A 26945-nucleotide genomic window follows, 5' to 3' on the forward strand; every position below is an offset into this window, starting at 1 on the left:
ACGGTTAACTTTAGCACTTTATTTCCTTCCTATTAGGTTCCATCATTGTGTAGGCTAAATATTTGCCAGAGCATATTTTTTTAAAAAGCGTGCTGTATTATAACCTTCCTTAAATACGTCTATAGCTACAGTGCTCAACTGCACTGCATAACAGGAATGACCTAACCCAAATTGACAATTAAAATCAATCGGCAACACTGATAGCATTCGCACCATCCTACAACAGAGGATCGACAGAACTTTACAGCTGTTTTCTAAAAAGAAACAGACTTTACATAAATAAATAGCATGAGTTTTTATTGCTGTTCAAAACCCTATTTAATTGTGCTCTGATTTACAAAGTATTGGGAAATAATGAAGTAACATACAAAAGCGAAAGCAAACAAAACCACTGCTCTTGTAAACTAAGTACAATAACAAATACTGCATTGAAAAAGTGCTTAAAGGACATTGAAAAGAGACTAAACCTAAAGTGTCTCAAACCCACCTGCAACAAACACTGCAGTAGGCTATAATTGAAAACAGCAACCGGACATTTGCCAGATGACAGCTCATTGTGAACCCGAGGCCATGCAGCATGAAAATGCAGCTATAATACACAGCACTATTTTAAGCTCATCACAACTTGTACATTATCCAGTCATAAGCATTTAGAGTGTATATTCAAATATTGTTTTTCCAAAACACAGCGCTTCAGAAGAATGCACAAAATCCCATTAGTCTGATGAAACCCTTACTTCCTGATCAAAAACACAACCGTTTCTTTTTTAGTACAGAACAGAGAGAAGTACACGAAGAGAGAGAGTAGTGTTACATGTGTGTTTGTCGAGATGACTGCATTTATCTTATTGCAGTATTAGATATGGCACATGTTTTGGTCCAAGGACAGGGGTTTGTGTTAGAAAATTTGAACAGATGAGCTCGTCTTTTATGAATATTCATTGTCCACTGGTCAGATAGTGCTGCAAATTTTTTTTTAAGAAGCCTTCCCATTTTACAGAAAATAATCTGGAGTGCGACGAGTGACGTGAGGCTCTCCTCTACGTGGTGCCGGGTCAAACTGTAAACTAAAGAAAATCATTCTGTTAATATAAATATTTAGAATTGTAAAATTATAGAAGTGTATCAGGGGAAAGGGAAAGGGGAATTAACAATAAAAAAAAAAATGCTTTATGTCATATACATACAAGGAGTACTTGAGCGTGTCATCGAGTTCCATGATGGCAGCCTGGTTACCACATCGGTAGCAATAATTAGGTGCGCTGAAGATCGTTACCACATTACGTTCATGACACCAGTTATAACCCTGTGGAAATATTTTTAAAAAATATATTAGCCAGAAGCTTATCAACATCAGTAGGCCTATTATTATCCGTGTGCTACAAAAATTTATTTTTATAGCTGTTTGAATAGCTTTGTACCAGGGCTATTATAGTTAACTAAAACCTCAACCAAAACAGTTTTGCTACTTCAAATAAAATGAACCTTAAAAGGGTTAGTTCACCCAAAAATAATGTCATTTATCACTCACCCTCATGCCGTTCCACACCCGTAAGACCTCCCTTCATCTTCAGAACACAAATATTTGTGTTGAAATCTGATGGCTCAGTGAGGCCTGCATAGCCATCAATGAAATTTACACTCTCAAGATCCATTAATGTACTAAAAACATATTTAAATCAGTTCATGTGAGTACAGTGGTTCAATATTAATATTATAAAGCGACAAGAATATTTTTTAGTGCGCCAAAAAAAACTAAATAACGACTTCTATGGTTATGGCCGATTTCAAAACACCGCTTCATGAAGCTTCGGCGCGTTATCAATCAGCAAGTCGGAGCGCCAAAGTCATGTGACTTCAGCAGTTTGCCGTTTGAGACGTGATCCAAATCATGATTCGACTCGCTGATTCGATACGCTCCGAAGCTTCATGAAGCAGTGTTTTGAAATCGGCCATAACCATATAAGTCGTTATTTAGTTTTTTTTGGCGCACAAAAAATATTCTTGTCACTTTATAATATTAATATTGAACCACGGTACTCACATGGACTGATTTAAATATGTTTTTAGTACATTAATGGATCTTGAGAGAGGAAATGTCATTGCTGGCTATGCAGGCCTCACTGAGCCTTCGGATTTCAACAAAAATATCTTAATTTGTGTTCTGAAGACGTCTTACGGGTGTGGAACGGCATGAGGGGGAGTAATAAATTACATTATTTTCATTTTTGGGTGAACGAACCCTTTAACTGAAATAAAATATTAAAAAACAACCTTTTTTTATTTCAGATAGTGGTCAAGGCAAAATGTTTTACATTCATTTAGGACTAAAATAACATTTATATATATTTATATTTTTTGGTAACACTTTACAATAAGGTTCATTAGTTAACTACATAAGTTAACATTAACTAATAATGAACTTAACTTTTAAAGCATTTATTTATCTTTGTTAATATTAATTTCAACATTTACTAGTGCATTATTAAAATCTTGTTAACATTAGTTATGCACTGAACTAACATGAACAAACCATGAACAGCTGGATTTTTATTAACTAACCTTAACAGATTAACTAATGCTGAATAGAGGTGTTGTTCATGGTTAGCTTATGTTAATAAATGCATTAACTAATGTTAACTAACTTATTGTAAAATGTTACCATATTTTTTAAACTAATAAAAACATGTCAAAAACATACAACAAAATTACTAAAACTTCAACTAATATATAAACTAGTGTTGTCAAAAGTACCGACCGTGATACCAAGTCAGTACTGTAATTTAAAAAATGTGACGCTTTAAGCGGAATTGTAAACACCTCTTGACTGGCCATTGTGTTCACGCGCTCATCGGATGTGTCTGTGATTGGCTACAATAATCAATGCACGGGGTGTTTGAAAGCACACGGAAGTGCTTGAAAGTGTTTTGAAAGCGGGAGCGCTCTAACAAGGAGGCTAAAGGCTGCAACATCTAGCGTCAGTTGCTAGAGCGTCTCTTGAGATCAGAGGAGTGAGTTTTACTTGCACAGCAACTACTAGCTGGTCTCCATTACACAAGCGCTCTGAGAAAAGCATCATTGATGTATATTTATAACATGTTTGTGAAGCGCTGATCATTGTAGCCAATCACATACATATTTGATGAGCGCGTGAGCCCAATGGCCACTCGAGGTGTTTTCGATTCCACTCAACAACGCTCAAAGCGTCACTTTTAAAATTTCAGTACCGACTCGGTATCGCGATCGGTACTTTTGACAACACTAATATATACCCTGTATATATATATATATATATATATATATATATATATATATATATATATATATATATATATATATATATATACATAAACATTGGTAATCAACCTATCTTTTACCTCCATCACTAACTGGTGAGCTCTTGAGACCAGAGTCAAGCAGTTGGCATGGTTAAATGTTTCTGAGATGTCCTGGCCAAATGTGTACCCAGCCCCCCTGGGGGAAATCCCCCAACCTCCACGGTCATCCGGATCTGACCACAGCAAATCACACATGGGACCCTGCCAATAAGATTTCATTAGCTTCTGTGAGTAGTATTCACAGCTGGGACTCAAAATTATTTTGACTATTAAAGTAACACTATACATCTTTCTGATATTCACAGGTGGAATTTATACCTCATGGGGAACTTCTTGGATCCGGTCCAAAGCGCGAATGTGATCCAGTGTGTCAATTGAAGGTGACAATCCACCATGGAGACAGAAAATCTGTGCAGACAGAGCAAACAGAGCTTAGTGCACTCAAAGTACTGTGCAAACATCTTTTGGTTTGGATCTAAATGTCATAAAACAGTTACAATAGATGAAATACTATTAATCACAAACCAATTTACCTGTGTGTCTACGAGAGCTGTAAGAGGAAGGTAGTCAAAGAGGTCTGTGAAATATTTCCAAACATTTGCATTTCCATATTTTCTCAGGCACTCGTCATAAAAGCCATAAACTTGTGTGATTTGTCTGCTTTCATGATTTCCACGGAGGATGGTGATTCTCTCTCGATATCGAACCTGCAGGATTTACAATTACAAAACAGGCTATTAACACAATGCAAATTCTCATTTTCTTGTATTAGTAACTTCAAACCAATGTTAAAGATTTGTCTATTCACGTACCTTTAAAGAAACCAGCAGTGTGACTGTCTCTACTGAATAGTAACCTCTATCCACATAGTCTCCCATGAATAGGTAATTTGTGTCTGGTGATTTACCCCCGATCTTAAACAGTTCCATAAGATCATGAAATTGGCCATGTACATCTCCGCATACTGTGACTGGGCAACGGACTTCCTGGACGTTTGACTCTTTGGATAAAATTTCTTTAGCCTGCAATAGATTTTTAAAAAAAAGGCAGATTAGACAACAAGAAATTGTCTCAACTATTAACCTAAAGTGCATTTAAATTTCCTAACAAATTATGGGAGGCAATGTTGACACGGATCAGAGATTAATTAATAATGGCATATGCTTATTCTGGGAAATTAAGATTAAGAGGAACCAAATACGCAGTAAACAACGTTTGTCTGGTAACCTAACAGTGTGCTTCAAGTGGTACCTAAATTAATTTGTAATAATAACAATAATAATCGTTGTTGTTAATTTATTTTACATACTAAATTATAGATTTTTCCCCAATACAAACTGGCAGATCTCCCTTTGTGCTTTACAGAAAAAAAGAAAAGAAAATCTTGCTAGTTTGGAACAATGTGTGGGTGAGTACATGACAGAATTTTCATTTTTAGGTTAACTATTTAAGGAAACTCTGCACATTTTCATTTTTTTTACATTGTGGGGTGGTGTGGGCACTGAATATTTTGGTGGAACAGAATAAGGCCATACTGATTAATGCATGTGGACTAATTCTACATGCGCCACTTGAAACAAATGAGGCAATTATAATATTGCTAAACAAGAATGACTTTATTTTTAACACATTCCAAGAAACATAAATTACATATACAACAAAATTCGTCGAAAGTTAGCTATCTTAAGGTTTATCGCCCCACGTTGGCTTAGAAAGCTAAAAACAAACCCCTAACTCTGCCTGACAACGAATAACAAAAGTGGGCATAACCCATTTTTTCCGGTCTGTGGCATAACCTGAAGAGCTCTGGTTGCTAACTGCGCTGCACAACCGACAACCAATAGTCACATTCATGGCGCACAGACGGCCAATAATAGAATAATTCGGCACCGCCATCTTCGGATAAGCGGCCAGTGGGAAGGGCGCAATGCAACTCTATCTGATTCTGAGCCGATAACAAATTTAGACAGTCTGCTGCTGCGCCCACGGGCCGCCTGTCATAACACGTGTATTAACCAAAGAGGTTTTAACATTCAATGCAACAATGACACACAGGTAACGATGAGCGTCACACGGAACTCACCTTCTCGCATAAAATTTTCACTTGGTTTTCCGATAGTTGTTTGCACTCGTTGAGTTGCTCGATCCATTGGTCCAGTTCTTTCGTGAATACCTTCTCGTCCATTCTCGACACCCTTAAATCATTCAAGTAATGTTATAAATAAGGTAAAACGACTCAAAATGCTTTATGGGTTTGGCGTCATGCGTCAAAGTAATCAATCCCAGTTTTAAATGAAGCTGTCAAGTCCTTGATTACTTGCAAATGTACGGAAACGCTGTTAGTTTTACTCCTTCAAGAATAAAACGATGATTGCAGCTCCTTTTAAACAGCAAACGATTAAAACTACAGCCTGAAAGCTCCTTTGATTTCGGCCAGACTCTGGTTATGATGCGCAGCTGCGACGAAGAATCCGCTCATGTATGTGGGTTGACGTCACCTAATCCGCATTCAAAATAACGAATCCTACTACGGCGAAGGCTTGCTTCTTAATATTCATGAGCCAAGCCTGTTCCATTGGTAGATTACGACGCTGCTTTATGAATATTTATACATCAGGCGTTCGCGATAGGAAGGCTATCAATGAACGTCAGCATGACCTTATTAATATTGACCAGATAAGTTTTCGCCATAGTAGCATTTGTCGCAGATCTATTGCTTTGTGTCTTGTGCGTTTAGTGCCGCCAACTGATGTACACAGGGTATTACAGTAATTTGAGAACCGCTAGGTTTTTCTGGTGTAATAATAATAAAAAATATGATTATTATTATAAATATTATTATCATTATGCTGGTTGCTGAAAAGTGAAAACTTTTACTATAACAGCAATAATAATGTTATCATTTTGCTCTGTTGCTGGAAAGTGAATAAACTTTTTTACATGATGGTAAAATAATAATAATACAAGTTAATTGTATTATTCTCTGTTTCTGTAAAGTGAAGGATCTTTTTACCTGTTTGTAAGAAGCAGTATTCAGTTCTTTAACATTCCTTATTTAAACGTTGTCATTAATATGCTGATTTAATGATATATCCTATCCATACATTATAATGTGGTCATGTTCATATATTTTTATTTTCTCATATATCCCATATATAGTTTTATTTATTTGACGGCGAACATAGGCTTTCTTCTCAGCTCTCATAATAAAGGAGCTTTTCACTAAACGCAAATATGACTTTAATCAATAGAAATAATCATTTTAAAAATCCACAACAATACACATCCAATAAGACAACGTGACATTTTCAAATGTCAACACCAAATAAATATATATAAATGAATAAATATCGAGGACAAAAGTGGCGCGTGAGCTGACACCAGGGCCTTCTGGTATTTGCTGAAGAACAGTATAAATTCCCACCAGCAGCCGACGCATGCGTATAAGCTATTCATACTATTTTATTATTTTTTCTAGTGAAAATGGCTGCCTTTCAGCTTTAAACCTCAGCGGTTCAGGGCAAAAATAGCCATCCCTTAAACCAGAATTATTACGATCGTTCGGGGAGAAAGCATCTTGCGCTACAATAATGCGCATATTATTGCGTTAATAAAATGATGCTTTTGCTTTCAAGAATGGAAGATAGATCTGTTTCATGTTTAACCCATTACATTCCGTGATCCGCGTTCCAGATGAGGTAAAGTACTTTCTTTATTGCATTATTTAACGCAAAATTGCATCTATTTTATATTCAATTTCATTTTATTTACAGTAATTGAAAGAATGTTACATATTAACAACCGAAGAGGGCCGGGGAAAAGAGACTTTTTTCATGCAGAATGACAGGACAACGATGGACTTGCATAAGAGATATTCTGCGGTCCCTGGCATTTTGTGATAAAACATTGTTTGCTTATCCAACTGTAGCCTACATTATTGCGACACACTTAAAGTGTGGCTATAATATTTCCATAGTTTGTTTGCCTACGACTCTCTCTGCATAACTTTCCGTGGTTAATTGAACGGGCCTGTTGTTTTCTTTTTGATTGACGTCGTCAATCAATCAGTTGCGATGCGCGCGCTCGTTGTAAGATGTTTGGAAAGTATAAATTGCAATACTTTTATATAAGGGCATTATTTTACAATATAAATAAACTAACCACTGTATCTTTTTTCTAATCTAATGCTTTAAAATGTACTTTATTTGAACAGAAAATGATGCACCAAGTAGCCAGCAACAGCAACGACTATGGTCTGGGTAGCATTGGAGATGATGGGCAACACCCAGCCAGTCATTTTGAGTTGTGCAGTTCACAGTCCAACAAATTTTACCCCACTGCTCCACCTCCTTCGCTACAACTGCCACTCCCAAACTTGCCCCCCTTGCCACAGAGCATGATCAAGCCCATGTCTTGCCAGATGCAGGACTCCCAGAATGAATTCCACTCCCAAACCGTTCGAATGAGGGGTGCAGATGCTCCAGAGGGCTCTAAGAAAAAGAAGGGCCTCGGGAAGTCCGGACGGCGAGGCAGGCCCTCGGGTACCACTAAGTCTGCAGGCTACCGGACAAGTACGGGACGACCGCCTGGGACCACCAGAGCAGCGGGTTTTAAAACCAGCCCAGGGAGGCCACTGGGCACCACCAAAGCTGCCGGCTACAAGGTGAGCCCAGGTAGGCCTCCAGGCAGCATCAAAACACTATCAAGGCTTAACAAACTGGACTATGGCGCCTGCAATGGTGCACCGTTCCCTTACACCATGATGCAGAAGAGGGCATTGTGCGAAGCCACTGTGAAAGAGAAAGACACTACAGAGTGAAAACCGTTTTTTATTTATTGCGAGGAGGGACTAGGGATGTGGGTGCATGTCCAAAGTCACAGTGAATTGTGTTTGCAATGTCAAACTCTTGCAAGGAACAAACAAAAAAAAAGAAAAAGAAAAAAAGATGGATTTTGATACCTAAACTCGTGTATGTGCCAGTGTTATCCTTTTGTGTATCTTTTTCCAAAGACCATTAGCATTACCTTTCTCGCTATGACGTATGTTAACCTGTTGTACAGATGTGCATGACGGTAGTATTGTGAAATAAAGTTACAGTATTGAACACATATTAATCTTTTTGCTCCTTAGACTTTAATCAAGTGAAATGTAGAGAGAACTGCAATTGTGTTGTTTTACATTGAACATTACTTTTACTTAAAGCTTTTGATGTAAAGTTACAGTCTTCATGACACCTGGTTTGTTTCACTCTAGAGGACTTTAGGACATAGCATTTGACTTGAACACTCTGATCAGCAGTAATAATTCCTCTGTTACCCTGATGTGTATGTGAAAGTGCTCTGTTTGTAATGTCTAACAATATGTTTCTCTTTTTGTTGTTGTTGTTGTATTTATGAAACGTCTGGTGCCCTTTAAGACAGAGAATGATGTGGATTTTTTCATAAAAAGTCAAGTCACAGATTTTAGCAATGGCATAACCTTTACACATGCTCTTGTAAATATAACTGTGAGTTTATATCCGCCTGTGTGCTCTGTTCCAGTCAAAATTGTTTTGCTGATTAGTGATCCCATTTAAAACACCATGTTACTTTTGTTTTTTAACTGCTGGGCTAAAGTCTCAGTTTTGTGTAATTGAATACACCTGATCTGATAAAAAAATAAACAATTATCACTCCAAAAATATAAATTGTGTGGGAAAAACTGATAAAACACAGTTCTATACAAAAAAAGATGATCAATCGAGTTGGTATTTAAATTCCTCTTTTATGATGTGACTCGAGCATTAAAGTATGACTTCAACAATAAAATATATGTAGAAATATAAATATAATATAAATATAAATAACTGAATTTGAATCGTAAACTGGTTATAAATATGTAATAAGCATGAACGTTAATTACATAAACACTTTAATAATTGTATATGGTAAGGTAACTTGAAATTTTTACATTCTTTTTCTACTAACATTTTTATGGAAACAGCAACCAAATTATGGGTTATCGCCTACTGTCTTTGTTGTGGTTTTAAATCAGTGTCTATACAAACACTGAGTGCGGATAAGCTATAACGACCAAAATTCTCAGAAAGTGAAATTTGACAAATTAGAATAGTTTTCTTTATTGCAAATATATTGCCACCTCTATTTTGCATTGGGTAATCTTAAAATAGCCGCTAAACAGGTTACATTTTATCTCATGACACAATAGAGGTTGACTGATGTATGTGGCAAGCCATTTTAACATTTATTCCCTTAATTTAACTGCCATCTGTTTCTATGTTAGTAGCACACAGTAGCATTTTTCATTACTATTTCATTACTACTACTACTACTTTAATTAATGATTAAAAGACTCTAATTTTTTATGTGATTTTTTTAATAAATCATTTTTAATTTGTTTGAATTTGAATTGGATATTAGCTACTTACTCACTGGATACTAACATTTATGTATATGCTACTATCCTAATAAGACAAATAACTATTCCATTGAGGATTCATTACAGTACTTGCCATATGTCAGCCTGGCTAATTTATAGTATTAAAAATCTCACTAGTACGAACAAACATGTTAACAATTGGAAAACAAACTAATAACAAAAAATAAAAACATTAAAGGTATTTAGTTACTAGTAAGGTGGATTTGAATTATGGGTGGCACTTCCAGTTCGGGGAACTTCCATTCAAAAAGAATGAAATTAATCATTTCAAATCACAAAATTTCCCTATACAAAAACAGCTTAACCGTCAGTTTGACTGAATGAACTGTCAATTGTCTTTGATGTTTTATTTTTAGACATCATGAGAATAAAGTAACGCTTGGTATTTTAACGTGACATATTATAACAAGAATATATATGGCAAGAGCTCTTTTCAGGCGCTGCATTCTTTTTTTCATGATTATGTGATTATGCATGGGCGTCGGAAGCAAAAAAAATTTGGGTGGGTCCTCTCAGAAAATTTTTTACTGGAGTAGATGCCATTTATACCCCTTAAGCTGTATGAGGACGTGCCCGGGTTGAAGCGCTATTTTTAGCACGAGTGTAATGTTTGTTAATAGATTTAACGTAAAAAAACATCATTAATCTTGACAAACTATATATCATTCTAAAGGTCTAAACCTCAAGCATCGAGGACAGACCACTGTTTTTCAATGAAAAGCTTATAACGGCTGTATTTTTGCATTAATGTAAGCAATACACATCAAAACAACTGTAAAGAAAAACAGAGCACATACCAGTAGTGTCCTAATTACGAGCCACACACGCATCCACTGCTAAAAGTTCCAGAATGAATGGAAAGGTGAGGGTCCACTGAATAACATCCCATAGAGCATTTTTAATCCAACGAAACAATAATGGTGTAATATTGATGGTTAATCCTTTGTTTACATCGCATTTCTGCAGAGCGAAGTATCATACTAGACTGTTATGCAATAAAATAATGCACCAAAAACAGTCTCCCGGTAGCATAAAGTGACATGGGTTTATAGCTTAGAATGTTACGAACGTAATAAAACCACCCACACACAAAAACATGCAAAGATAGCCGGGATCTAGTCAAAAATGTCCAACCATATCACTCGTTTTAGCTGATGTCATGATGTGCTCATCCAATGATAATGTCTGTTTATCTGGAGCCAATAAAAGCATTGAATCGTCATGACTGACAGAAAATGTAGCCAATGAGCACACGATTCAAATGATACCTGGCATGTTTATATTCGTCACATGGGCGTGATTATTTATTCATTTGAATCTGGCGCTCTCTCTCTCTCTCCAAGAGTATAGCTGCGACGCAGTCTGTGACACCCCTCCCCTGCCATCTGACAGCTAACAGCTAACGGGCTAGTAAACAGACGGTCTCTTTGTAGTAACTGTTTGCTAATCTTACTAACTGGACGGAATTTATTATCCAATGGATCGTCAAAAGAAGTTTTTTTCTGCTGAGGATGTTTTATTTGAGCTCACTCGAAGCAGCGATGTGGAAAACATTGAGGAGAGTGAAGACAGCGATGACGGTGATATGCTTGTTGACGGAGCTGATCCAATAATATACCGGTGAGTTGCTATGTGTAGTTGTTTATGTATATTGAGAATGTGTGTGAGAATGTATTTTTTTTATTTTTTCTGTGTGCTAGAAAAAATGCAATATACCAGTATGCATTATACATATGCTGATATTTTGCATTTTTCCTAGCACACATGGGGAAAAATTATATATAATTTTTCCCCGTGTGTGTAAATAAAACATATATATATATAACACATGTAATTGTTTATATATATATATATATATATATATATATATATATATATATATATATATATATATATATATATATATATATATATATATATATATATAAATATAAATATATATATATATATATATATATATATATATATATATATATATATACATACAAACAAATATACCGCCTTGTTTGCTAAACGTCTGGTTGGGCACTATTGGGCAATAGTGTAGGGGTAAGGCGCATGGCATCAAGTCTTGACACAAATCGACCTGAGATTCGAATCCACCTTTTGCTGAACTTACTCTACTCCCTTTTCCCAACCCATATCAGATCGGAAAGGCATTTATTTTCAATAAAAATTGACGAAAATATTAGAAAAGTGAAAATAAAGCGTCTAACGTGTTTAATAATAAGTGTTTATCGATTAGGGGTAGGTAAACAGACATGTGCTGAATTAAAGGCAATACAAGTGAGTGGGTCCAATATCATTGTGATTATGTTATTTTTTCCCCTTTGCATTCCACTGTAATAGTTTGAAGAAGGACAACATATACTGCACATTTGTGGTCTGGTCTCACAATTTAATTTACGATCCCATTAATAATTCACTGGAATGCGTGAAGAATCTCTCGTTTTTCTCATCAAATCCTCATGTCTATTTCAAGTTTGTTTAGGTATTTTATTTATTATATGTCAAAATAAAGGAAATCGCTTTGAAATAGTGATCACGCATTTGAAAGAATCACGCTTTCGGGGTTATTCATGGTCTGTTGGAAGTATACCTTGTTGATGCTTTAAATGTTCGATGCTTGAAGGGTGAGTAGAATGTCATCTCATTGTACCCAGTTTTAAAAAATGTATTAGTGCGTTCAGCGAGCCTTTCACTGATTGTTTACACCTTAACGGAAGTTACACCATAATTCGCGCAAAGCGTCATACCTTAATGTTAATCCCGCTTGCCATACCTGTCTGACATATTACACTTAAGCGTGGCATGGCCTAATTTCCAACCACTCACAAAATGCGCAAAGAAAACTTAGAGAATGCATGTCGGAGCTTGTGTATTTTAATCGAGACCAATAAATTGTGTTTTCAACTCATATGACTTCGTGCGATCGGCTACCTTGCAAAGCACGAACCGTCTCTCTAAAATGGAGGAAGTTACGCCTTTGTTAGGACAAGGAAACAAATGGCGTGAGGGTTAAAAAGCAAATGCTCACTGTTGTATCGTTTCATGCACCCAACAAGCACCGCGTTAGCTGTGACTGTACGCATGACGCGTTTGGGAAAAGTTAAATTTGCGTTTGCTTGCACATTGTCCACATGCATTTTCTTCAAGTGAGAGATGTACCTGCCTGGTGGGAAATAGTGAATCGGGTTAAGTGGATGTGAATGTATACTTACTGGGGGTTGGGTGTGCTGTGCCGATTGGTCGCTCTCACCAGCACACACACAGAGGCAGTCAGGGCTTGTTTTAACACACACACACACACGCACACATACAACCAGGGGCACTCGGCAAGCGGGGCAAACAATCATGTATTTCAATAGAAATCGTGGCCGCTGAAAAAACGTGCTTTCGATGTATTGACGTGGTGCTTCGGAGGAAAGTGACAGGCGCTCAGTTTCAGTCTCGTTTATTTATTAATCTCCATTTTTGATGTTGGAGAGAGAAATGAGTGCCGAGGCCGGGCCTACTGGTGCAAATGCTGCTGGGATTTTGCAGATCCGCTTTCACAAATTGACCAAAAGTAACGCTACATGCTCGAATTTGAAGGGCTTTCCGGTGGTTTTGTCGTGACCGAGACGTAAATGGTAAGAAACCGGAGATTTCTCTCCTGTACCTTTTGTATTTGGTGCATTTTTCATCTCACCGTCGTGGGTGACTTTACTGCTGTATGACTGTATGGGAACTGTTGATGCACATGATGATAATGTAACATACTTTACCAGCGTTTTCACACTGAAATCGCGGCAGAGGTCATCGTTAAACAGTCCAGTAGGAGCATATCAAAGTGCCTTCGATATAGCGATTCATGTCGAGTTTTTAAAGCTTTCTTAGCTTTGTCTTGGTGGATTCTTGACAAGACGGCCTACGAGGGTTGCGGCTTAAACCCGTGTAGCGACCCTGTTACAAAATCCACTTTAAGATGCTAGCTGTGTTTTGGAACACGATAGCTGGTTTCAATACGGTGCAAGATTGTCATTAGCAGGTCGACCGGCTACCATGCTCCAAAAACCATCTTGACCATCTAAATTGGCATCTGGTTTAAGGTGGTCTTCCAACTCGCTCAAGCTGTATTTTCAGCAGGGATGTTGCATGTGCATGCTGGTGTTTTGCAATATTACAGAGTTCAAAAATGTCTTTAATGTGGAATCTTTTTGTTTGGTGCTTAATTGTTTTTAAACAATTGGTTTAATGCACAACTCATCAGTGTTCCGTTGCCTGTTACAACAAACCCCTTAGAAGTTCCGAAAACCCAGAGTTATAATTCTAAGGGTGATATCATCTTAAAAACATCTTCTAAAAGCATTTTCCTGTTTATTTGGTTGCAGGATGGAGCCATGACAACATGAATCAGTCCTATAAAGTGGCTGGCAGGGATGGCTCGGAGTGTCGTGGTAATCCACAGGAGTCCAAGGCACTTGATAGCCGCATCAGCTCCTGTGGACCCCAGGGCACAAAGCGACATGGGGACCAGGGGTCTGCCATGCATTTCTTGAACTCTGGCTACAAACTCTCCGCATCGCCGTTCACGTACAATCAGAGAGAATCCACTTCCAACTACAGCCCGCTGAGGAGACTTCAGGACCTGACCACTATGGTGAACCATGCGGACATGAGTTTGCAGGACAAGGACTTTCACGGGCGAAATAAATTGCTCATGCACAATCCCATCGGTGGCAGTGAGTTCGGAATAGGCCTTTACCACGCGTCCAATTCGCAAGGAAACACTGACAGGACTGCTATTCAGGATATGGACAAAAATGGTTTCTCACCAGTAAGCTCTGATAGCTTGGAACACTTTCCATCCATGCCAAATGGATTTTTGCATTTTGAGTCAACACTGTTTGACAGCGGAGACAGCAAGGATAATGACGAGGAAACGGATGGTGGGGAAAAAGCAGTGGCACCGTTTAAAGCGGCGTCAAAGAAATGCCAGAAACGAAATCTGGCCAATACAAAGTCTCTGAGCAGTCACAGGCTGGACCTAAGTACAAACAAACATGGAAGTTGTAACCGTGTTGCTAAAAATACAGTGAAGTCTGACCCTCCTGCTAGTCCCTCGCATTTGCCTGTCGAGGTCATGATGGAGGATTTTGATAGTATGGATGATTATTCAGACAGTGACTGCGATCTACCCGGCACTGGGAACAGCGCTTCAATATTTAACTCTGGTCTCTCTAAAAGACCAAATTCACCTAGTGACTCCCATTCAAATCCTGTAAGATGTTTTTATATTTAACTGATTTGTTTTGTTGTCTTGATTGTGGTTTTTCCCACAATCAAGGTGTACAACAGATGTACAAAAACAGGTGTACAACATAGATATATTGTTATAGAGTTTCCACTTAAGAATATGCTGTTGTCCAGGAAGGGAAATCCATTTTTTAAATATATATATATATATATATATATATATATATATATATATATATATATAAAATATCCCAAAGGGATGTACCAAAATAAATCCTGGGCTGAAAATTCAGGATGCAACGGAAGCCAGAAATAATTCATAAATTAATAATTAGTAATTAATCAAACTTATTTAATAATCAACACTCAAATAGCTAAAACTCATTTGTACAAACATTTAAATTGCGTATAAGGCAGTTTTTATATAAAACTTTTAATAACAGAATTATGTCTACTCCAATAAACATTTAAACGGTAATAAATATACAGTGGATATATTTAACAAAATGCTCTTCTCTAGAGTTATGAGTTTGTGGACATTGAATAGCTGAAATTTCGGTGCATCCTTAATACATATGCAGTGTATTTGTATGTATACATATTTATGCACACATAGTGGGGTCCAAAGGTCTGAAACCACATAAATCTGATTTAAAATCATATTTAAACCTAGTAATAACATTCAATTCAAAGAAATTCAAATTTGAGAAATGTGAACTAATGTATGTCTTTTTTCTTCCATTGAAGCAAAAGATGCTCTTTGGATCATCTCAAATCATGCTGGAGAACATGATCATCAGGTTTTACACAAATCTGTTGGGCACCTGGAGTGCTGCTGTTATTAAAGCAAATTAAGTCGTTTTATAATGGACAAAAAAACCCAATTGTATTCAATCAGAAAAATGCTGAATAGAAACAATTCCTCTGGTAGTTTTGGACCCCACTGTTTGTATTAATCATTTAAATATTTAAATTTAATTAAAAACTTAATTCGCTCACTATTAACACAAACATATCATAAAACACAATGTGCAGTATAACAAATCTCAGTACTTTTTTAAGCTGACAGTCGATGCAGATCATTTAAAAAATGTATTTATCCAATATGTTAGTCTATCATTATAAAGTCTGTTTAATTTGATAAACATGCTGCCTCAAAATGCATTAGATTTTATATATATGCTTATAAGTATCAGTATTTATATCAACGTAGATATATTTTGCATGGTACCATAGTAGTTAAAAGTGTGCAATTTGTGTAGGTTTTTAAAGTTAAAATATCTTTCTCTTATCTCAGCTTAATATGCAGAAACTCAAATAATTTTTAGTTTGATTTGTCTAAAAGAGTGTAGCAATGGCTCTACTAAAACATTGCTTTGCCACAGCAACATTGGCTGAACCAATAGTGTGAATTTGGGACGGGATTATCTGTTTTTTAACCAGTAGCGCACCTGGGTTGTCATTATTTTTGCAATACTGTGTAGTGACATTAGTGGTGCACAAATAACACAACTCGACTTCAGCAACACATTTGCAACTTGTAGGCTGAGGTATGTTTATTTATAGTTGGTATTGGCCAGTTGTTTTTAAATTTGCAAGTTCTCATAGACAGAAGTCATTTGTTTTACCTTCCCTTAAGCTGAACACAACTTAACCACAAAGTTGCTTTGAATTGTTGACTAGTAGCTCAACTACATTTTTTTTTTTTACAGCGGTGCAGAGGTGTACGCTAAGTGCTTGTTGGTTCATACTTTTTTGAATCTTATCTGGTCATGATCTTTGTCACAGTTAGGACAATGGCTGTAGTATGCACTAGACCTATATTTTACACACTGAGTGTGGGTTGAGTTAAGTTGTCACCCACAAACTGCTCTTTTTTTCAAAGGTGAGAGTATCTGAAATGTAGTATTAAAAAAAGAGTAGTATAAACAAACAGTTTAAGCATGTGTCTTCTCATGTTATTGAGGTTTGATAAATTATCATTGAAATTATTATTTTTTTAACCCAAAGTCCAACAGCCCAAAGAAGAAGCAGCTCCCAGGTGTAAAGTACTCTGTTGGAGATGTTGTGTGGGCCAAATTCAACCGCAGACCCTGGTGGCCCTGTCATGTAACCACTGACCCACAGATTGAAGTCCACACCAAAATGAAAGGTGATTTCTTTTGTTATTTTATCCTTGTCATAGTGGATGACTAATTTGTTTATATTCTTTTATCTGATGTGACATTGTGATGATGGGACACTTATATATACTTTTTGTTTTTGTTTACACTTTTTGTTAAAGAGATGTTGTTACAGTGTACAATTACACAAATAAGTACAGAGTAATATTAATTACCTACATGCACTTACTTTAGGGATACGTTTCGGTTTAAGCCCAAAGTACGTAATCGTTTTGCGCGTGACATAATCATTTCGGGAATCGGCCGTCATCAGGAGGGTCCGCACACACTGTACGCATGCAGCCCAATTTTAGTGTCCACGCAGATGGTGCACGTACAACATCGCATTTGCAAGTAACTTGAGCACTTGAAAAAAGTCCACTAGATAGAGCTCACATGCACCTATCTGCACTCACGGCCAAAGGAGTATACTTTGAAAGGCTCGCGCACTCAACTGTGCCCAAGACGTAATGTGGAAAATGAAGTATACCTGGGCCTTTAGGTTTAGTTAATGATGCTTAATAATTTACTGTTTTTACTGTAGTAAATACATGTAACGTGAACGTGTGTGTCACCTTAAAATAGTGCTGGCAAAATTTAGACTTTCTGCAGACCATTTGTCTATATCATTAAAACAATAGAATTTATTCCATAAGTATGTTATAAGACAAACAACACAAAGTGTAAATGTTATTTCTACTTTTCAAGACCGTAAATGCTTATGTACTGTAATTCTTTTGGCCATGCAACGGGAATTTAGCATTTTTTCTGCCGCTGTAACCAAGATGTCTTGTTAAAACTTTTCTCAGAACCCATTGTTGTCATATTGTCACAGAATGATGACATTTTCTTGCAGATCCCAGTCGTCGGCCATGCCGCCTCTATTTTGTCAGGATGTTTGGGGAGATCATAGATCAAGCTTGGGTCCCGGCAAAAGCCACTTTTCCTTTTGAAGGAGGTCATCAGTTTGAAAAACTCCCTGTTCTGAGACGGAGAGGAAGACAGAAGGACAAAGATTACAAATACACGGTAGTGTTGCAACTTATAATGCTATTATATTTTGAACAATGAATGCTTATCAATGAGTAACAATGAATGCATAAATGTTTTGGATAGAAAGTTTACAATATTTCTTCGTTCTACAGGTTCCTAAGCGTCTAATGCCATCATGGAAAGCTAGTGTCTTGGAGGCAGAGGCACACAATAGTGAACCTCCATTGTCTTTAATTCGTGATGTGCACATGCCTATTACAGAAGAAAAGGCACCGAAAAGTCCCACTTGTTCAATGTCTAATACACAGTCCACATCATCAAGCTCACTTTTGTCCAATGGACTAGATACATCTGTTAAGAACAGGGGAAAACCTGACACTGGAAGCAAAAAGAAGGCAACTAAAAAGAACCGCTCAACTGTAAAATCTCCATTGAAACTAAATGAGAGGTCTTTATCATCTAAATCAAAATCAAACTCCTCATCGGACAACTATAAACCTTCCACAGCTGCTGAACGGCACAAATCAGACCCCCTAGATAGTCTGTATTCAGATATTGACTCTGTCCCAAGGATTCTGTGCCCCAAACGTTCAGAGGAATTGCTGCAGGTAGAAGTTGCAAAGGAATCATGCACTAAACCTAAAAAAGTACAGCCAAGTAAAAAGACGAAAAAAGCCATCGCGAATAAGCCGGTGAAGAAAACAGTTGAGTCTAGTTCAAAATGCACAACAAACAGTAAGCTAAAGAAGTCAACGCCCAAAGAAAAAACACTTAGGGCTACGAACTCCAGACAGAAGGAAAGCAGTTCCCCAGGGTCATCAGATGGGTCTTTTGCCATGCACTCTTTCTATTTTCCTGCCAGCAGTGGCTTGATGTCAAGAGCACTTGCCGCCAGCGAAGAAACCGAGGAGAAAGACTTAAGTCAGGAGCCAAAGTCTCTCTCACCATGTGCTGGCGATGAATGCTCCGAGATTAACAACAAGTGCTCATCCCCCATTGACCGTTCTAAGTTGTTAAAACAACAATGGGAGGTAAAAACGGAGGCCAGTGAAGAGTCCACGGATGCCTCCATCTCCCACACACCCCCAAACCCAACTCTTATTAAGTTTACCAGAATCCGAAAGGAGAAAAATGGCGTTCATAATGGACCCCGACATAAAGGCCCCAAATCAGAAGTGACTGAATCCTCCCTCAATTCCATTCAAATCAAAAACGAGAGCATGATCTCGGACACATCATCTTCGTCCATCCCGTCTCCTTCTGTCTCTCCCATGGATGCTTTCCAGGATATGAAGGAGCTTTCTTTCAGGTCTCTTGTCAAAGAGGAATGCAGTTCAGGAGAACCTTCGCTCCGTGCGGATTCGAACTACAAATTCAGCACTTTCCTAATGCTCCTGAAGGACATGCACGATAGCCGGGAGAAGGAAGGGAAACCTTTAACCATCCCTCCCACATCTCCATCCTCTCTCATCAGGGAAGAACCTTCTCTCATCTCACCGGGAGAAGACGCAACGAATGAGGTGCTTTGTGAAAAGGAATGGAAGGCGATTGCGGATCAAAACAGTCGGCAGGGAAAGACGTCAACGCCAAACAGCTCAAAACAGAGCAAGGCTAAGCCAAAATCAGCTGCAAAAAAGGAGACGCAAAAAGATGATGATGGGAACAGTTTAGTTTCTCCACTAAAGAAGCAGAACTCATCAATAGGTTTGGATGCACTTGAAAAGAGTTTGCCTTTGTTAGGGGAACTGTCCAACTCTCACAGTGATGCTGTTCCTGACATCTGTGGCAAGGGCACCTTCTCCAAGGTTGCTCCTAAAAAGCGATGGCAAAAATTTGAGTTTGGCATTGCGAAAAGCCCAAAGCCAAAAAGCGATTCGGTTGGTTTGAATCCAGATGTAGTGAAGGTGTCCACAGAGCTAAATGGAGTCTTCAAAGACAGTCTTCAAGAAACTGCTCATTCTGACAGCCCTGATAAAAAAGATGCTTCAGGTAAGCCCTGAAATATTAAGTCGCAAAAGTTCACAAAATCTCAAATGTTTAACGAAAAATTAAATAAATTCTTCTGTTCTCAGAAAACAAAAGACTCAGAAAACCAAGCAAGAGGCTGATTGAATGGAGTGAAGAATATGATCAAATATTTTCCACAAAGAAGAAAACCAAGAAAACCCTTGATTCCTGTAAAACAGTAAGCTAATTTGATAACGCTTTCTACAACACTTAACGGTGTTTCTGTTGACCCAATGGTCTTCAACCTGCAAACTGTATTGCTGTAAATGAATAATTTTCTTTCATGCTTTTCCTGAAGGGACCTTGCATCACCAACACTAATGCTGCACAGCCGGCATCAGAACAGATCGAACCTGATAGTTTAAGCTCTTCACTTGAAAAACCCTCTGAGCAGGCCACACAAGATGAGCAGAAACCACAACCAGATGGTGTCGCCCCACCTTTACCGTTATCACCATCCTGTGGAAGCACATCGTTAGAAAGAGAGTCATGTGAGAAGAAATCTGGTAAGTTTAAGACACCTTGCTTCACTTTTACCTCTCAGCTGTATGTACAGTGCATCCGGAAAGTATTCACAGTGCTTCACTTTTTCCACATTTTGTTATGTTACAGCCTTATTCCAAAATGGAAAAAAAATAAAAAAAAATTCCCTCAAGTCTACAAACAATACTCCATAATGACAACGTGAAAGAAGTTTGTTTGAAATCTTTGCAAATTTATTAAAAATAAAAAACAAAAAAATCACATGTAATAAGTATTCACAGCCTTTGCCATGACACTCAAAATTGAGCTCAGGTGCATCCTGTTTCCACTGATCATCCATGAGATATTTCTACAACTTGATTGGAGTCCACCTGTGGTAAATTCAATTGATTGGACATTATTTGGAAAGGCACACACCTTTCTATATAAGGTCCCACAGTTATCAGTGCATGTCAGAGCACAAACCAAGCCATAAATCCAAGGAATTGTCTGTAGACCTCTGAGAAATCCCCACAGATCTGGGGAAGGGTACAGAAAAATATCTGCAGCATTGAAGGTCCCAATGAGCACAGTGGCCTCCATCATCCGTAAATGAAAGAAGTTTGGAACCACCAGGACTCTTCCTAGAGCTGGCCGCCCGGCCAAACTGAGCAATCGGGAGAGAAGGGCCTTAGTCAGGGAGGTGACCAAGAACCTGATGATCACTCTAACAGAGCTCCACCGTTTCTCTGTGGAGAAATGAGAACCTTCCAGAAGAACAACCATCTCTGCAGCACTCCACCAATCAGACCTGTTTGGTTGAGTGGCCAGAGGCACAGGACAGCTCATCTGGAGATTGCCAAAAGGCACCTGAAGGAGTCAGACCATGAGAAACAAAACTCTCTGGTCTGATGAAACAAAGATTGAACTCTGGCCTGAATGGCAAGCGTCATGTCTGGAGGAAACCAGGCACCGCTCATCACCTGGCCAATACCATCCCTACAGTGAAGCATGGGGGTGGCAGCATCATGCTGTGGGGATGTTTTTCAGAGGCAGGAACTGGGAGACTAGTCAGGATCGAGGGAAAGATGAATGCAGCAATGTACAGAGACATCCTTGATGAAAACCTGCTCCAGAGCGCACTGGACCTCAGACTGGGGCGAAGGTTCATCTTCCAATAGGACAACAACCTTAAGCACACAGCCAAGATAACAAAGTTGTGGCTACTTCCGTTTATATATATCTATATTGCAAAGATTTCAAACAAACTTCTTTCAAGTTGTCATTATGGGGTATTGTTTGTAGAATTTAATCCATTTTGGAATAAGGCTGTAACATAACAAAATGTGGAAAAAGTGAAGCGTTGCGAATACCTTCCGAATGCACTGTATAAACATACTTCTATATTGCTCTTGCAGCATCCTCAGATAGAAAGAGACCACGTAAGCCTGTGCATAAAATTCTAGACTGCACCTTTGAGGGAGATTCTGTAAAGGTCCCAAAGAAAGAGGTAAGTGCTGAATTTGTGGTCTTGATATGATTTGCAAAAATTATTACATGTTTTGGGGTCGTTTGCATTTTTTTTTTTACCTCTGCTATTTAAGGAGAGTAAACAACAAGATAACAGCCAAGACGACTCAGGTGTCAAAGATTTGCAGGTAATGTTTTGGGATGCGCTTTAAAGGGTTAGTTCACCTAAAAATTACTCACCCTCATGTCGTTCCAACCCGTAAAACTTTCGTTCATCTTTGAAACACAAATGAAGATCTTTTTAATGAAATCTGAGAGCTTTATAGCCCTCCATAGACAGCTACGCAACTACTACTTTGACACTTCAAAAGGTTCATAAAGAGATCGTAAATGTAATCCAAAGGAATTGAGTGGTTTAGCCCACATTTTCTGAAGAGACTTGATCGCTTTATTTGATGAACATATTAAATTTAGGCATTTATTAACTTTTAAACATCGATCTGGGAACATACACATCATGCAGGTTTGGTTGAGCTTCTGTTTGAGGTCCAACCTCATTGGTTCTTGCGGAAGCTCAAACGTGCTGCATAACACACAAGAATGAACCTCATTGGTTCTTGTGGAAGCTCAAACGTGCTGCGTAACACACGAGAATGAACCTCATTGGTTCTTGTGGAAGCTCAAATGTGCTGCGTAACACACGAGAATGAACCTCATTGGTTCTTGTGGAAGCTCAAACGTGCTGCGTAACACACAAGAATGAACCTCATTGGTTCTTGTGGAAGCTCAAACGTGCTGCGTAACACACGAGAATGAACCTCATTGGTTCTTGTGGAAGCTCAAACGTGCTGCGTAACACACGAGAATGAACCTCATTGGTTCTTGTGGAAGCTCAAACGTGCTGCGTAACACGAGAATGAACCTCATTGGTTCTTCTGGAAGCTCAAACGTGCTGCGTAAGACATGAGAATGAACCTCATTGGTTCTTCTGGAAGCTCAAACGTGCTGCGTAACACATGAGAATGAACCTCATTGGTTCTTCTGGAAGCTCAAACGTGCTGCGTAACACATGAGAATGAACCTCATTGGTTCTTGTGGAAGCTCAAACGTGCTGCGTAACACACAAAAATGAACCTCATTGGTTCTTGTGGAAGCTCAAACGTGCTGCGTAACACACGAGAATGAACCTCATTGGTTCTTGCTGAAGCTCAAACTTGCTGCGTAACACGATAATGAACCTCATTGGTTCTTGTGGAAGCTCAAACGTGCTGCGTAACACACGAGAATGAACCTCATTGGTTCTTGTGGATGCTCAAACGTGCTGCGTAACACACGAGAATGAACCTCATTGGTTCTTGTGGAAGCTCAAACGTGGTGCGTAACACACGAGAATGAACCTCATTGGTTTTTGTGGAAGCTCAAACGTGCTGCGTAACACGTGAATGAACCTCATTGGTTCTTGTGGAAGCTCAAACGTGCTGCGTAACACATGAGAATGAACCTCATTGGTTCTTGTGGAAGCTCAAACGTGCTGCGTAACACATGAGAATGAACCTCATTGGTTCTTGTGGAAGCTCAAACGTGCTGCGTAACACATGAGAATGAACCTCATTGGTTCTTGTGGAAGCTCAAATGTGCTGCGTAACACACGAGAATGAACCTCATTGGCTCTTGCTGAAGCTCAAACTTGCTGCGTAACACGATAATGAACCTCATTGGTTCTTGTGGAAGCTCAAACGTGCTGCGTAACACACGATAATGAACCTCATTGGTTCTTGTGGAAGCTCAAACGTGCTGCGTAACACACGAGAATGAACCTCATTGGTTCTTGTGGAAGCTCAAACGTGCTGCGTAACACGTGAATGAACCTCATTGGTTCTTGTGGAAGCTCAAACGTGCTGCGTAACACGTGAATGAACCTCATTGGTTCTTGCACGTCAAGCGACCATGCTTGAGCTTCTTTTTACCACAACTGATGTGTGAGTTGATGAATGTTTATATGTGAATAAAAGCCTAAAATGTCTTAGTGGTAGCTGTCAATGGAGAGTAAAGACAGCTCTCAGATTTAATCAAACATATTTTAATTTGTGTTCCGAAGATGAACAAATGTTTTACGTGTTTGGAACGACATGAGTGAGTAATTAATGACACAATTTTTGGATGAACTATCCCTATAAACTGAATGTTTTCTTAATAGTAATAGGCATTAAATCTAAATCGCATTGATTTTTAAATTACTAAAATAAATGTAATATTTCAAAAAGTAATTTAACCATTGTTAAATAGTAATATTATATGACAAACAATGCTACTTATGTTTTTACAGAAACCAGAAGAGCCTGGACCTACTGCATCAAGCCCTTGTGCTGCATCAGGTTTGTTTTTCATGCGTGACTATATTTTGTAATGTATTTGTATTTTATTGAGAATATTCAAAATGATCCAGCATTTGTATTTTTGAAAAATTTACATTGAGGTTTATTTCTGTCATCCTCAGCGGCAGCACAAAGTGAGGATGAGATAAGAACATCGTCCCCAATCCAGGAGGACACACCTAGTGTCTGCCAGAACCAGCTTGAAGGAGAGCAGTGTAGCCCGTCAAAGCCTCAGGCAAAGGAGCCACACAACGATGGCGAGGACTCTCTAATCTCTGAGGTCATTATTATAAACTGCACATTTTTCATCAGATGTCATAATTTACTCAACCTTGTGTCATTCCAAACCTGTATACGTTTTCCCATGTTGTATTCAAAATTGATTTGTCATCTTGTTTATATATATATATGTTTTTGTGTTTAATTTTCAGGTTTTTGGTGCAGGACTCAATGACAGTGCTTTTTCAAGCAGAGATTCTTTATCAGGTGACTTCTTGACCAATAGAAAATCAGGGGAGCGAGGCGGAGGTGCGTCGTTGAAGGAGAATGTTTGCCAGGTAAAAATATTATGCATTCCAAATGTTTATTGAATTTAGACAATATAATTTCCCCTTTTTTAGTCCTTTTGCTTTAGGAGCTTGGTCATATATTGATACACACTAACATGCAAAAGTTTGCAGTCACTAAGATTTAAAAAAAAATGTTTTTATATATATATATATATTTAGCAAGTATGCATTCAATTGATAAATTGGTAGTGAAGAATTTCAAATGAATGCTGTCCTTTCTACTTTTCTGTTCATCAAAGATCCTTACAAAAAGGTTTGATCACTAAATCAGCATATGAGAATGATTTATAAAGAATCATGACAATGAAGACTGGAGTAAATTCAGCTTTGCTATCACAGGGATAAATTACAGTTTTAAATTACAGCTTTAAGTAAAAAACTGTTGTTTTAAATTACATTAATATTTGATAATATTACTGTTTTTACTGTATGTCAAAAATGGTGAGCATAAGAGACATTTAAAAACATAAAAAAAAAACTTTTGAACGGTAGTGTATGGCCTAAAAATGAACTGTTTTGGGACTCTATGGTGTAGGTATGTGAGAAGACGGGTGAACTGCTCCTCTGTGAGGGGCAGTGCTGTGGTGCCTTCCATCTGCAGTGCATTGGCCTCACTGAAACACCTAAAGGCCGGTTTATCTGCCAAGAGTGTAAGACGGGTGAGTCACCAGCACCTAACACATGATCTATCTTGTCAAAATCATCTACTTCAAATGATGATATTGCGATTGATTCATGAGGCAGTCAGTCCTCAAATCCAGGTGCATGAAAAAAAAGTTCAGTTCAATAATGATTACACAGTGAACACATTAAAGTCAACATGAAACGGATGTTGCAACAGTTTTTTCTTCCCTATTGGGATGTATATCTCAATGAAGTTTCTTATGTGGCGTTCACACCGGACATGAATGACGCTAATAAATTACTTCATTCGCGCGTGACATTCACTTCAAAACAGACGCGAATTCGCGTCATGAAAGGGGCTTCTGCCAGCCGGCTCATCTCATTGAGAAATGGCTGACATGGGCGGTGTTTACACGTCTTTTTTGTTAAAATCTACTGTTAATGTGTGACAAAACGTAGTTTTAAGACTTTTTCAGGCGATAATGTAGTTGTTTAAAGCTCAAATCTGTGGTTTATTTATAAAGAGAGCGCCTATTTGAACATTTTATCTGGCGTTTTCGGAGTTGTGAGCTCCAGTGGATCAGCGGCGCTCCGTGCTCCGTTTACCCCGACAAGAGTAGCCTTTCCTCGGCCAGTCCTTCTGCCGTCTGCCGCTGGCTCTGATGTCTCTGTGGTGTGTCTCGAGCTATAATTCGTCTTGTGTATAGGCCTATGTAACGGGCAATCTTTGGTCTCATGGATCTATAATTTGTTCCCTGGCAAATCGTTTAGGCTGAGGGCAAAGTGAAGTTTCATTACTTTTTTATTTTTAGGCTATAACTTTACGTTACAGTTGTAGCTGACTAGCACTGACTTTGAATGTTTGACTGAATTGTGTGCTTTATTTCATGTATAGCTTATTATACCTTTTACTTATACTTTTGTATTATTGATCAAACATAAACTTGCATTTAACAAAAAGAGACTGGGTTGTGTTTCATGTCATTTTAATGTTATCACGGTGATAATCATATTGTCTGATCCAGATATTAATATACAGATTTTCTCATCATTGTTGTCACTACTAGAGCAAGCTCCTGATTGGTTAACGCGGCGCGAATATCCAAAGTTCAGATTTTTCAACTCGGGCAATTCGCGGCATTCGCACGAATCATGCATCAAACGCTCAATTTGCGCGAATCGCCTCATTCACGCGAATCGCACCGCAGAATGTCTTTTCGCGTCTTTGCATTGACTTAACATGCATCGGGAATGTATTGGATGGTTGT

General features: G+C 38.2%; 3 protein-coding genes across 6 annotated transcripts in view; 2 read left to right on the forward strand and 1 right to left on the reverse strand.

Annotated features, from left to right (window-relative positions):
* Positions 1–13079, reverse strand: ppp2caa (protein phosphatase 2 catalytic subunit alpha a). 3 transcript variants are annotated; one of them, XM_079839496.1, is made up of 8 exons: positions 12999–13079; positions 5422–5533; positions 4151–4360; positions 3872–4045; positions 3657–3746; positions 3378–3539; positions 1188–1306; positions 277–1067 (listed from the first exon to the last, which is right to left on the reverse strand). In XM_079839496.1, the coding sequence occupies exons 2-8, from the start codon at positions 5521–5523 to the stop codon at positions 995–997; spliced, it is 930 nt and encodes a 309-aa protein (XP_079695622.1). In that variant the 5' UTR covers positions 5524–5533; positions 12999–13079; the 3' UTR covers positions 277–994. The 3 variants fall into 3 exon arrangements, with proteins under 3 accessions (XP_079695620.1, XP_079695622.1, XP_079695621.1); XM_079839495.1 differs by lacking the exon at positions 12999–13079 and adding an exon at positions 5656–5821; XM_079839494.1 differs by lacking the exon at positions 12999–13079 and having other exon boundaries at positions 1–1067; positions 5422–5845.
* On the forward strand, positions 6788–9014 carry LOC307139648 (UPF0461 protein C5orf24 homolog). Of its 2 annotated transcripts, none has more exons than XM_079838696.1 (2): positions 6788–7036; positions 7552–9014. In XM_079838696.1, exons 1-2 carry the CDS (start codon positions 6995–6997, stop codon positions 8155–8157), a joined length of 648 nt encoding a protein of 215 aa, XP_079694822.1. In that variant the 5' UTR covers positions 6788–6994; the 3' UTR covers positions 8158–9014. The 2 variants fall into 2 exon arrangements, with proteins under 2 accessions (XP_079694822.1, XP_079694823.1); XM_079838697.1 differs by having other exon boundaries at positions 6815–7036; positions 7112–9008.
* The window catches only part of nsd1a (nuclear receptor binding SET domain protein 1a), a 23960-nt gene continuing 9570 nt past the window's right edge, over positions 12556–26945 (forward strand). The window contains exons 1-13 of the mRNA XM_079839491.1: positions 12556–13409; positions 14151–15040; positions 17026–17167; positions 18034–18206; positions 18323–20159; positions 20243–20355; positions 20476–20683; positions 22058–22149; positions 22244–22297; positions 24436–24484; positions 24607–24764; positions 24916–25041; positions 25589–25712. Coding sequence (XP_079695617.1) covers positions 14168–15040; positions 17026–17167; positions 18034–18206; positions 18323–20159; positions 20243–20355; positions 20476–20683; positions 22058–22149; positions 22244–22297; positions 24436–24484; positions 24607–24764; positions 24916–25041; positions 25589–25712 — 3949 coding nt within the window. The 5' untranslated portion in view covers positions 12556–13409; positions 14151–14167. The remainder of the gene's footprint in view (positions 13410–14150; positions 15041–17025; positions 17168–18033; positions 18207–18322; positions 20160–20242; positions 20356–20475; positions 20684–22057; positions 22150–22243; positions 22298–24435; positions 24485–24606; positions 24765–24915; positions 25042–25588; positions 25713–26945) is intronic.

This window comes from Gobio gobio (assembly GCF_949357685.1).
Source record: "Gobio gobio genome assembly, chromosome: 16".
NCBI lineage: Eukaryota > Metazoa > Chordata > Actinopteri > Cypriniformes > Gobionidae > Gobio > Gobio gobio.